General features: G+C 39.4%; 3 protein-coding genes across 4 annotated transcripts; 2 read left to right on the top strand and 1 right to left on the bottom strand.

The window, feature by feature from the left end:
- The first annotated feature begins 459 nt into the window (after window positions 1-459).
- On the top strand, window positions 460-2,325 carry LOC108050026 (splicing factor 3B subunit 4). 2 transcript variants are annotated; one of them, XM_017131509.1, is made up of 3 exons: window positions 460-603; window positions 669-752; window positions 810-2,325. In XM_017131509.1, the coding sequence occupies exons 1-3, from the start codon at window positions 570-572 to the stop codon at window positions 1,709-1,711; spliced, it is 1,020 nt and encodes a 339-aa protein (XP_016986998.1). In that variant the 5' UTR covers window positions 460-569; the 3' UTR covers window positions 1,712-2,325. The 2 variants fall into 2 exon arrangements, with proteins under 2 accessions (XP_016986998.1, XP_016986996.1); XM_017131507.1 differs by having other exon boundaries at window positions 669-2,325.
- Window positions 2,326-2,452: 127 nt separating this feature from the next.
- On the bottom strand, window positions 2,453-13,212 carry LOC108050025 (ceramide synthase 6). Its single transcript, XM_017131506.2, has 6 exons — window positions 12,527-13,212; window positions 4,672-4,792; window positions 4,383-4,604; window positions 3,980-4,317; window positions 3,746-3,890; window positions 2,453-3,344 (listed from the first exon to the last, which is right to left on the bottom strand). The coding sequence occupies exons 1-6, from the start codon at window positions 12,709-12,711 to the stop codon at window positions 3,126-3,128; spliced, it is 1,230 nt and encodes a 409-aa protein (XP_016986995.1). The 5' UTR covers window positions 12,712-13,212; the 3' UTR covers window positions 2,453-3,125.
- On the top strand, window positions 6,283-7,311 carry LOC108050027 (josephin-like protein). The gene has a single exon (XM_017131510.2). It carries the CDS (start codon window positions 6,427-6,429, stop codon window positions 7,060-7,062), a length of 636 nt encoding a protein of 211 aa, XP_016986999.1. The 5' UTR covers window positions 6,283-6,426; the 3' UTR covers window positions 7,063-7,311.
- Window positions 13,213-13,466: the final 254 nt, after the last annotated feature.

Here is a 13,466-nt window from a genome sequence, read left to right as displayed (position 1 = left end):
ATAACATATTTGTTTTTAATTTTAATAGTTTTTTTCACCAAAAATAGCTTTGTATTAAGGTGACCCAGTCATGGGCTGCTCGGATTATTACCTGATCTATTTACCTCCGAGGCTCGAGTTTCTGGCTTACTTTTTTATTGGCCTTACTTAAAATTGTTTTCTTAATAACGTTTATTTTTTCTCAATTTCTAAGCGTTTGAATGATGAAAGAAGTCGAAATGTAAGAAAAATGGATTTAAATTTTATTTATCAAACTTGGCAGAGCGGTGACCAGATCTGCAGAATAAAGCAGCATTGTTAAGAGATACATATGCGATATGTTTCAAATTGTAGTTCAGTATCAAATATATTTGATTTATAAAAAAAAGTAATTTTTAATTTTTGCTTAGCTAATCGATATTAGCTAAGACACTGTCTCCAATAATTCTTAAAGCATCGATGTATCGACTTTCCGTCCGTCTCTATCTCTGCTTGTGGCATCCCTAAAAACTATCGATATACCTCAGGGATTTGCATGCCAAAAACGCCGAATATAAATTTTTGGTTTTGTTTATAAAAATAGTACCAAAATGGCGGCAGGTCCCATTGCTGAACGCAACCAAGGTTGGTATTCGTCGAGCACCGTTCCCTGGGTCCTTCTAAACAAGCTCTTCTTCATCCCTCCACAGATGCCACTATCTATGCCGGCGGTTTGGACGACAAGGTGTCGGAAACGCTGCTCTGGGAGCTTTTTGTCCAGGCGGGGCCAGTGGGTAAGTCTAGTATTTCATTGTTAATCTCAAGAACACCCCTAATCCCTGCCCTTCCAGTCAACGTGCACATGCCCAAGGACCGTGTCACCCAAATGCACCAGGGCTACGGATTCGTGGAGTTCCTCAGCGAGGAGGACGCCGACTATGCCATCAAGATCATGAACATGATCAAGCTATATGGTAAACCCATTCGCGTGAATAAGGCGTCGGCTCATCAGAAGAATCTGGACGTGGGCGCCAACATCTTCATTGGCAACCTGGATGTCGAGGTGGACGAGAAGCTTCTGTACGATACATTCTCCGCTTTCGGGGTGATCCTGCAGACACCGAAGATCATGCGAGATCCAGAGACGGGCAAGTCGAAGAGCTTCGCCTTCATTAATTTCGCCAGCTTCGAGGCCAGCGATGCGGCCATGGACGCCATGAATGGCCAGTACCTATGTAATCGTCCTATTTCCGTATCCTACGCCTTCAAGAAGGACCACAAGGGCGAGCGACACGGTTCGGCGGCGGAGCGACTGCTGGCCGCCCAAAATCCTTCGGCTCATGCTGACAGACCTCATCAACTCTTCGCCGATGCGCCAGTTCAGAATATGATGCCGCAGATGCCTGGCCAAATGATGCCGCCACCGATGATGGCTCCACCGCCGCCAGTGGTGCCCGTTTCGAATAACAACATGAGCATGATTGCGCCACCGCCTCCCGTGCCCCAGCCCACGCCGTTCCCAGCCACGATCCCGCCGCCGCCACTGCCGCCGATGGCCGGGGGACAGCCGCCTCTTCCGCCGGCAATGGGCATCCCGCCGCCGCCACGCATGATGCAACCCAATGCTTGGGCACCGCCCGGCATGCCGGCGCCACCGCCCAGACCACCACCAACCAACTGGCGTCCACCGCCCGTACCCTTCGCCCCTGCGCCCTTCTCACGGCCCTACCAACCCGACGGCTACCAGTACTAAGCTAGGTCTAGCGTGTAGTGTATACCAATTGGACGAGACGAAATAAATTTTAATAGGATTTATTAATAAGGGATGCTCTGGTATAAGTTAAGACTAGTTGGGATAAACTCTTGTCCTTTTTATGCATTTAATATTCTCACAGTTTAAAATCGATTTTTTGTTTCGATTTTTAATACAATATGTTTAAATCAAGTCAGAGCTGCTACTTTTAATCCTATCTTTTAACAATACAACATAACATTTTTCCATTCCTCGAATGTTGAATGCTAAATACTATTTAGAATTAGATTTTTGGCCTTTTATGCATTTAATACACTCAAGAAATATATGTACATACATTATGGCCAAATGTTTAAATCAAATCAAGCCTTTTAAACCATCAGTCGGAGCCTAGTTTTTCGTTTGTACCATTTCAGACTAGACCAAATACATTTTAAAAAGATGTGTAAAGAGCAGCTCCATTCATGGTTATCTTTCTTTTTACTCCGGTTTTAATCCATCCTTTATATTCATTTAATAAAAAATGTATAAAAACTAGCTTGTAGTTTATACAAATTAGGGCAAGTCTGAATAAATTCAAAAAGGATTTATAAAATAAAAGACTTGAGAATTCACGAATTCCTTTGTTTGGGTTATTTAAACGAAGATTGGGTAAAGCTTCTCAGCTAGAAGGAGATAGCTTTATTTACCAGACCCAATAGTGCCATCCCGCTTTATTTCGATTTTTAAAACAGTGCTTGGTTCTTGTAATAAGTTTTGCATAAATTTATTAATATGGGAAACATACAAGTACAATATTTACAATAGTTTTGACTACTATTCTGTTTTTTTCTTTATTTCTCTTTTATTGAATTCTTGTCTAAGCGAATTTGGTTTAGTCCCACTGTGCTATCTTCCATTTCGTTTGGTAAAATAACTTAACTTTAGCTTTACGTTTAATTGGTTATTTTTAACGTTATTTTCTTGTTTCTTTTTTTTTTGGTTAAGCAAGAAAAACAACAACAAAAAACGGTGAGGCATATATATATATATATATTGTTTTTTTATATATAAATATATACTCATTTTAATAAATAACGATGTGCATAGAAGTGGATCGTTACGCATCAATTTTCTCGCATTTATTGAAATTTCTTTTGGTTTCCGATTTGTTGTTTTTTTTTGTTTATCTTAAAAAAAAAGAATTAAATATAAAAAATAATAATTAACATAAAAACGTTCTGAACTGGTTTGGTTTTTTTTGTATGTGTGTGTGTTGTATATGGGGTGTGTGTGTTGATTTTGTTTGTTTGCTGTTGTTGTTGCTCCTGCCCCTCGGGAAATGTGCCCACCGCTGGGGATAGTGGCTTCTGCTACTGGTGGCCACCGGCCACTCCGTCTTTCGATCCCATGACCCAGTCAACCACATTCCAGCCTACTTAGCCGCCGTTGTCGCAGCTCCTCCAGCCGCCTCAGTCGCGTGATTGTTGGTCTTGCGCTGGGTGGCCCCACCTGCTGCTCCTCCAGATCCTCCGGCTGAAGGCGCACCGCTGTTCGACTTGTTCTTGGAGCGCGCCGTTCCGTTGGCCAGAGGTGCATTCTCCGAACTGTCTGAGAGATCCTCACTATCACTGGAACGTATGTCACCGGACATCTGGAAATGGATCAATAAAAAACGTTATTATGGTTAAATATATTTAAATAAATATATACTTTTTCATATAAGTTAAGAAATATTTAAACATAAAAATTAGTTCTTTTGTGAGCAACGACTGAAGTGGCAATATATTGCTGAATTTGTATTATAGAAGGTCCAAAAGTTTATGTACAAAATGAAATTTTACTCATTAATTTACTATATCGATAAGACGTTGCACAAACACAAAATTTTCTTTTTATGAATATACATAAAAAGGTACAAAGAAATCCAATCGTTTCAAACATATATTTCTTATCTGTTTAAGTTAATCGTTAAAGGAACTTTATTATTTTAAAAGATTTTTAATACACGGTTAAAAGGAATTGGGCATGATAGGTAGATGCCTCCACACTTACCAGACCCTTCTGCAAAGAGTCGACAACGATCTTGAGAATCATGTATGTCCAGATAACGTGGAGCACAAGCAGCATCAGAAGCAATGAGTTGAAGATGTAGTAGGCTGGGAACATGGGTAGAATGCGCGGTGCTTCCACAGATGAGCTGCCGGGTTAACAGGATTGAGGCATTGGATTGGGATCAAGTCAACCAAGAGGTTATGGATGCTGGTGGGTCAGCCCACCATTACTCACCTGTAGATGATGCGTGGATAGAAGCCCAGGCGCGTCACAATCCAGACCACAGTAAAGATGGCAAAGATGGCGTCGCAGAGCTTTTGAAAGTTGGCATATTTGGTGAGTTTGGCAGCCTCCAAGAAGATGTCGCCACAATCGTGGACAACCAGGACTAGGGAACCGACGCGGTGCAGGTTGCACACCCAGCTGAGAGACATCAGCAGCAATGTAACCATGTGGTGAATGAACATCTGCCAGAAGTCCTTGCGTTTCACATCAAAGAACTGGGTGCCAGTGAGGGACCAGTAGAAGGACATCGAAATCATGTAGTACCACCAGATATCATTGCTGATCGACTGCAAGGGATTGATATAATCGATTTAGAATATAGTTCTCAAGGAGAATCCTTAAATATGCGAACCTGATGCGGGTAGCCATACCAGCAGCTCTTCACATCCCAGAACCAGGGCTTGTCCCACAGCACAATCACGCCAAAGATGAAGCTGTACAGGTAGTAGATACAGCGCCAGGTATTCTCGCAGAACTTCACCAGCGTCGAGGGCTTGTCCTGGGCCCTTCGTAAACGCCACCAGCGCTCAATTTGGCGCTCGCTCATATCCGTCTGCTTGGACAGCGGAGCCAGCTGTTGCAAAATTATAAAAACAACCATCAGTCATCTATACACAAAGGGATATTCGGTTCAAACTCACCCATTTGTTGTCCAATCGCGTCGATTTGGCATAAGCCGTCTCCAAAATAGGAACATTTGCCGCCTTCTTAGGTCTAGAACTACGTATGCCCAGTGATTTGCCTATTGGCGATATCCAAAAACTGCAAATAGTATAGTAGATTTTGATTAGAAAGAGCTATTTTTATAAGTTTATGAGTAGATAAAGCAGTCTGTTGGAGGCACAGGTTTTAAAAGTTTATTGTAGGCAGATAAACTTTGGCTAGATAAAATTGGGTGCATGTTAAACTCGCGGATGAATGTTCCCTTATTTCGTTTAGCATAAACTTTACATCGATATATATAAGAAGGAAACATAAAGGTAAAATAGAAAAATGTAGCACCCATTTTATTTATTTTTTCTAGCCTTATGGAATATAGTTAAATGTATAGGAACTGTTGTAATCTTGGCAATCGAATTCCTAACCCTGAAACCTGCCAATAAAAGTTCCATTGGGCTTGACAACATCTCTAATTATGCATGTACGCTTGGTACACCCATGGCGGAAACGTTTCTGGATTTTTTGTTTATGATTTTATTTTATTTATATTTATTTTGCACACACACCTGTCGTCGTCGCCCCAACGTCTGGCACGTGTGGGGCATGACAACTGGATTTGGGATAGGGTTTTGGGATGGGTTTTCGGATGGGTTGCCCGCACGCCCATATGCATAGGTAATTAGCCCGCCCAAAACTTGAGTCCAGACTGATGTCTCTTTTCGGAAGTTAATTTGCCGATGAAATCGAAAATGGCCACCTGCCACGCCCCCAAGGCTTGCACATCCCATGGCAGTACGATTGGAATTCCAAGTAGTTTAAAAGTAACCCTCATTCGTAGGCAAAACACATGGCGCACAGCCAAAGAAGATATGCGGAAACCTCGGTCGTAGATTTTCTATGGCCATATATAAATTGTAACAATTAATTTGAATTAATGCCGAATCTAAGTTCAGTTCAAGTTCAAGAAGTACGTAATTCAATTAACGCACAGAGAAGGATTTGATTGACCCGCATTCGCAGTCGGATATTGATTTATATGATAGCACCCTCTAATTCGTTGACAAGCTATGGGTTTCCAATGCCCAGGGTTATAGGAAATAAACCCAATAATTGGGGAGGCTTGTCAATAAAGAAGTGCGTGTTGGGCGTGTAAAAATAAATTGAACTATTTAAATGAAAATAAGCACAGAGTGCGTCATTGAAAGTGACGCACAGTGTTGGTTTTATTATCAGCGATAAAGACTATACATAAAAATGACATTTCTTATGGAATATTCATAGGGCACTGTTTAAATATGGGCCAACTCAAATTAGCTTTGAATAAACGCTGACTTAAAGCTACTAGGTTGTTATTTCCTAATTGTTCGGTAATCAAAATTTGTTAGTTAATAAAAGCATAGATGGTTAGGAATAAATTTGGCTTATCATTATTAATTTTTATAAATTCTAACAGAAATTCATTATGCTAGAAATATTTAAGTTCACTGAATAATAGTTATAGAAAAATAGTAATAAATAACATAAACGTTACATATTTGAATAAACGTAAGTATCGTTGCTAAAACATCGATATGCACAAGTAAAATTTCGCAAGGCTATCGATGTTTTTGGCCACCCCTATCATTGTTCCATCCCTATACCTGGTCCTCGGAACTCATAAAGTATAAACAATAAAAAACAGATCCCCTTTTTGGAGCTAGACGTCTACTCAAATCTGTCACCATACACCGCCCCAAATGGAAGACTCTCCCGGTGCTCCGACAGTCGAGAGTTCTCTGGGGGATTGCGGGAACACCACGATGCTGAACGGCATCTACCACGAGCGGCAGACGAGGCATTTGTGCGGCCTACACGCCCTGAACAACCTGTTCCAGAGTCCGGGAATGTTCTCCAAGTCGGAGCTGGACGACTACTGCACCACTTTGACCCCGCGCAACTGGCTGAACCCACATCGCTCGTGGATCGGGTGGGGCAACTACGATGTGAATGTGATTATGTACGCCTTGCAGCAGAGGAATTGCGAGACGGTGTGGTTCGACCGCCGGCGGGATCCACATTGCCTTAATCTGAGTGCCATCTTTGGCTTCATCCTCAACGTTCCGGTGCAGATGAGCCTCGGCTACTACGTCCCACTGCCCTTCCAGATGCGCCACTGGCTGGCACTCCGGCGCATCGATGGGAGGTACTACAATCTGGACTCCAAGTTGCGGGAGCCTAGGTCTCTGGGCTCCGAGGAGGAGTTCCTCGACTTCCTGGGCAGCCAGCTGCGAATGGACCAAGAACCGGAGCTGTTCCTCATCCTGAACGAAGAGGAGGACCCAACAGCCCAGAAGAACCAGCAACGTTGGCTGCTCCCCCACTTCAGGGATTAAAGTTATGGTTATGTCAATAAAGATATCATGGTGGAACTAACAATTAGCAGTTATTTAATTAATTTAAGACAATTAACCAAAAAGTGCCCTAAAGTTCATGTAAAATATTTCAATTTCCTCTTTTTACTCTTAGAATTGATTTAATTTCAATCATCTTTGAATTTGTTTTATTAAGCAATAACTAATGAATAAATATAAGTTCTTATGTAAACCTTAAAAGTCATATTAAAAAATGTCAATCTAAGACCACTTAATTGGTGTTTGTTTTTATAAGTCCCTTCGCATATACTTTCAAGAGATACATTTCTTACCATAATTTACACATTTTTATCTAGCCAAAGTAATAGTAATTAAATTAAAAAAAAAAACTTTATATACAAATGACTTTTAAAGACAAATACTTTCCTTTTCAAGACAACTTCAACAATACAATAATATGTAATTTTTATTATTTTATGTGGCAGATAGGTATTTGAGTTACAGAAATTCGACTGTATTCGAAAGCAAGAAATGCTAGGTGGGTTCTTACCTTTAAAAAAAATTTCATAATAATACAAATTCTAGTCAATTCATTGGAAATTAGGAACCAATCGTTTATAAGCAACTTGATAGGTGCATTTTCCGTAAAACGCTAGATGTCGATTATCAAATTGGTTCTGTTTCGTGCGAATAATGAATGTGTTTTGATTGAGCTGCAACTCGATGACAGTTGCGATAAGAACCCCACCATTATTTGAGCGTATTTATTAAATTTCACTTAGGCAATGTGCAAATATCGCGCCCAAAGAGCAATGCACTGGCAATTATCCGGGTCTTATCAGCGAAACAACTACAATTTTGGACCGTACAAGCGGTCAAGCTATATGAAATCGTACGTATGCATATATAGTACATGTCGCCTGATATTTGGCGAATTATTCGCGCTTGACGGCGATAATAAAACATGCAAGCCAAAAACCGGCAATTGGAGATTAGCTCAAGTAAGTGGCCCCACCAGGCTATAGAGCTATATACACCGACATCATATGTGGCCCGACTTTGGGTCCGTCGTGGTGTGACTCATGGCCGATTTTCAGATGGAATTTAGCATAGGGGCCATTAGTCAGCGACTAATTGATCGCCCTGTGATTCTTATCTTTATAACATACTCTATTTCAATTTGTTTTATGACCAACTCCGGCAATCTGTGTCTTGTAAAATTTTAAGAGTGATTTTTAGGCAGAAATCGCACTTATCGTTTGGTCTAGAAAATGTGTAAATTCCCTAAAATTGTTAAGTTTCCAAGTGGGGGAAGAAACAAAAATAAAATCACTTACACAATTTGTAATCTCTTAATGAGTCGACGGATATTCATGACAAATAGTTCTGAATGAAATTCCCAGAAATTCTAATTCACAAATCAAGTCTGATGATTTTTTGTAAGTTCTCTGACCTTTAATCATAATTAAACTGTTTAATAATAAGAATTTAATAGAAATAAAAAAGATTGCAATTGCGAATAGATAATTTGAATGTCTAACAAACGTTTAAGATTTTTGGTTGATGCGATAAGATACATTCTTATAAATGCAAATATAATAAATAAAATAAATCTTTAAAGTTGGTTTTTAAGGAATTTTTGTTTGATGAAGGAATAATTTATTATAATTAATAATAATTTTCAACATGTAAAATATATTTTTAGAAGTATTATCTTTTTTCGAGAAAGGGATAAATGTGAAAACCGTTAAAATGTTGTTTAAATAAAACATTTTTAAAGGCAGGAATGAGAGGTGCTAATTGAACATTTAACGAATTGCACTGGCAACGCAGAGTCCGCTGCCCCTGAATCGGATTACCCACCTGACCAGGTAGTGCTCCGCATTCTCATTCTCGTTCTCATTCTTATTCTCACCTGGTGCGTGAAGCACGTGCGTTTCTTCATTCTTTCCCAGTTTTTATGGCTTTTTAACTTTTTTCACTACCATTGGGCAATCGGCACGATAAGCAATTGGAATGACCGACCGCGTTTGAAAGAAGTGGGGAAAACTTTTGGAAACGGGTTTACGGATCGGTTTTTGGATTTTTGGGATTGTTGTTCCTAGAAATTCTATTGCCGATTTAGAGTTTCTCGCGGTGATGAAGAGGTAAAAACTATGGGGGATGTGAAAAAAGATAGAGAAATGGAGGAATAACTCGCAATTGCCCATTTGCCGGCGATTATGTACATTTGTATATATGTATATGCATATACCTCTGTGCGATTGCTGTGTGCATGTGAGCCATTAAAATAATTAACCTGAAATTTTATCGCACTAGAGCGCTCAGCTCGAGGGTCGCCTCTTGGCGATTACGTATCACAAAAGCTTCAGCATAAATGCGGACAAATAGTACATGCCCCACACAGCTGCGCCCAACAAAATAGCACTCATAAATCCCACTTGAACTAATTCGTAATCAGCTAGCTAAAACCCATATATATCTTTAATCAGGAAAGCTGTGGAAAAACACAGGAAAGTTTAAAGCAATTAAATTGTGATTTACGAATTAATAATACTTAAACATCTAACTCAAAGAAATATTACTTTTAAGATAGTGTGTCAAATAGTAATATAATATTATTCCTATATGAAGAGAACCACAAAAAATGTCATTTAATATATTAAAAAATTTTTTTCAATTTTTAATTAGCTAGAATTAGAATTTGTAAATACATTTCCGCTTTAAAATCTGTTTGGGCTTGATAAAATAAATCGCATACAATTATCTTATCTGAATTTGAACAAAAAAGATAAAAAGATCTTGTTCAATCAGTTTATTTTAGACCAAAATAAATGAAAAATGTCAAAAGAGTACAAAGAGTTCAACTACTATTAATATATCCCCAACTGTTTAAATTGTTTTAGTAACTCTCTCTCTGTTTTGTTCTTTCTTTCCCCTAGCATAAACATAAACATAAACCCCAATTCAATGCACACAACATTCCAAAGCGTGTTTGTATCTGGCATAGAATAGTTGGCCATAAGGGAAGCACCAATCGGGCCATAAAACGCGCACATATTTGGAAAAACTTCTCAAGTCCATGACTCACTGGCTGGCAAGTGATTTTGGCCAGGCTTGCAAAAGAAAAACGGTTGACGAATCATGAACTAAACCCCACAGATAAAACGCACGCTGAACGCGGAATAAATGAAAGATAGTTACTTATCTTTATTTTAAACAAATACATAGGTGAGTTATGGTTAATCTTAAGTTTTTAGAAATCTCCTTTTTGGTCTGTTTAAAAGTACTTAACGTATTCAGTTAATTGGATAAATCGGTAATACGAAATATTACATAAAGAGTTGGAAAGGCAATCACCCAAAAATCGAAGTATGAAGTTGCAGTATTAAAGGAATTCATAGATTTTACAAAAACCCAATACACCCTTTTAACCCAAATAAAGTGAATGACACACCTTCTGAAAACCCCCCCTAGTTTAAGCCCTGTCCACGCCCCTGGTGTACCCACACACCCTCAATGGAAACACAGTCGTTCGAGAGTTCGGCGTAAAACAATCGAGCCACTGAGCACTGTTATCAGGTTTTATACGTAAATCTTGGCACAAATCTTATCGGGGCAGCGCCGTGGAGTGGCAGTGGTATCGGAGGTACTAGCAATGCCCAAGGTTCATTATGGCCACTACGGGCATGGGATGGGGCTTTTGGGAGGGGTCTGCAAGACAGGAGAGCTCCGATCCCCCAATCGAATCGAGACGAATCGGGTACGACTTTTGCCATTAAATGAATGTTAATAGAGAGACGCGTCCAAAATTCAAATTCGACCTTGAAGATCAATTCTCGTTTAAGAAGCCAAAGATAATAAAATACAAAAACTAAAGTGGTCTGCCATGAAACCGATTTGGTTTTGTCTCATTTTCAAATGCAAAACGAAAAGCCACAGAAAGAGCTAAAAATGAACTTACAACTGCGGTCAAAAAAATAATAGTGCGCTTTACGATTGAAGTTGGACGTGTTTAAGCGTTGCTCGTTTAAAAAATGCTCTTTATTTTTTATTTTTGTGCCTGCATGGCAGATGTTTAGAGTTGACACTCTTTTCCGCAATTTATGTGAAATTAAGGGCACCAAAAACATTGCAAAAATATGAGAATTACGACTTTTTTACATGCAAATGCAACTGCACGCAATCCCCACACACGAACAGCAAACATCCACATATTTACAGGCACTTATTTGAAGCCAAACGCCGCGCAGGTTAATTGGCCTGAAAAGCGCCCAAAATGCTCTTGGCCCGCAGTGGTTTAAAAGTCATGGAAATTTAAATTTTCCATTTACTTTTCCGCACTTCAATTTTAATTTTCTGAGGCATAACTCATTAAAATACAATCATGTTTTTTAAAAAAGGCATATTAAATTTAACCAGTTATAATTCCTTATCAATTCAATTATGATTCTATATTTATAAGTAATCTTACTTAATCCTCTAAAAAATTGAATTACCGGTTATTTATTTTTACTTTGGAAACGTGATTATCTTATCACACAAAAATGCTTCATTTTTAAATAGGTTAAATGTCTCACAATAATTGATTTAATCTGCAAAGATCTTTTAAGTAAGTATGTATGTATTTATAATATTTAAAGCAATATAATAATACAATAAAATCTTTCTAACACTTATTCAGCAAGTGCATAAAGGGAACAAGAGTTTTTCCAAGGAAGATATTATTCCTGGACTCAATCTAAAGAGATTTATAGGGGTTTTTTATAAATTGCTTATTTGTAAAATGGTGTTCCAATTGTACAAAAATTGATGCTTTTATCCAATTGACATACATATGTTTGTATTCCCAATTCGACACATTTAATTTTCTCCCTAGGATTGTTAGAGCTATTTTTTTGACTGCTAATGTACAGTATAAGTTATATATCCGAAAAAAGATCTTTAGCGAAATTGGCAAATTGTTTAAATATTTGCCCCACTGTACCTAGGTTTGTTCCCATTTCCTCACTGGTGCATACATCCATACAAATATGTACACAAACACACATCATGGAGACTATAAACAAATATATATGTTTTCCCTTTAACTAAACAATTAGTAAGAAGTAAACTGGAAGTGGAGTGGAAGCGGGCTGAATATTTTGTGGGAAATTCGTAGCCGGCTGACTGGAAACTGCAGCCGGCGTCGCTTGGAAGGGAAAACTTAGAGTTGCAGCAACAACAACTGTGCACGCGTGTGCGCCGCCTCACACACACATACATACGCTTGCAGAATGTTGGGCGTTTCCACGTGAGGTTATGTTTGTTGAAAAAAAAAAATGGAAAAAGGAATTATGAATAAAGTTTACTGTACATGGTGCAACAAACGTGGGCGAGGGTTCTCAATGGGGAAAAGAGAGTGGAAGAGAGAGGGGAAATGGGGTTAAAGAGAGGCGCATTGAATAGAGTTGCCGGGAACGCGAATAAGAATCGGGAAACTTACCGCTCCAGCGTGTAACGGACCAGCATGACGACAGCGGCGAATGGAATGGGCCAGATGAGGTCCTTATAGTTAGCGTGCACCACATCCTGTCGCGAACCGGGCGCAATATCCGCCCAAGTTGTGTTCGGCGGCAGCCAAATGTGCTCACTCCAGAACGCACTGCTAAATTTATTGATTAGATCCATGTTGCTGCTCCTGCTGCTGATTTAATTTCTCAATTGTTTTTCTCCGCTTTCCAGTTTTTCCCTGGCGTTTGTTGTCACATATATATGTATATATGTTTTTACTTAATATTCGCAATTGTGTGCGAGTCTCTTGCATGCGACCCTGCGTTAGTGTGTGTTTTTGAGTCTTGGAAACAGCAACAACAAGAACAGGAGCACCGGTCCACACACACTCGCACTGCGCGCTCACATACACTCACACACACTGGCAAAAAACGAACCGCCGAATTGTTGTTGTCTTTAGATTATTTGATTATTTTTTCGTATTTTTCGCCGCTTTGGAAGGAAGGAATGATTATGATTATCGGAAACTGTCGGCCAAAGAAATACACTTCAGAATTTCGGGAGTTACGGGTCGAGAGCTGTTTGACAGACCATATAAACGGGCCGCTCGTCCACTTAAACTTTCTGGATGAACGAAAAAAAAAATACTAACGGACTTGCACTAGCTATAGGCTCGCGGATGGAGGTGGCAAAACCTCGTTGCTCGATGTCATCGATGTATTCCAGAAACCGTTAACATCGATGTTTGGCAGGGCACTATCGATGTTTTTAAAATACTGCATTTCCCCATCTCTAACAAGTCCATAAGTCATTCAAACTTTGAAAAATGGTCACACCACAAAATCACACTTCGGTTCTTGCGCACTGTTAACGAATGCTCTCTAGTTCTGTTAGTTTTCGCTCCAGTTCTTGACCACTGTTAACTCCAACTA

This window comes from Drosophila rhopaloa, unplaced genomic scaffold (genome assembly GCF_018152115.1).
Source record: "Drosophila rhopaloa isolate 14029-0021.01 unplaced genomic scaffold, ASM1815211v1 contig_3, whole genome shotgun sequence".
Taxonomy (NCBI): Eukaryota; Metazoa; Arthropoda; class Insecta; order Diptera; family Drosophilidae; genus Drosophila; species Drosophila rhopaloa.
This window is presented reverse-complemented; position numbering and strand designations above follow the sequence as displayed.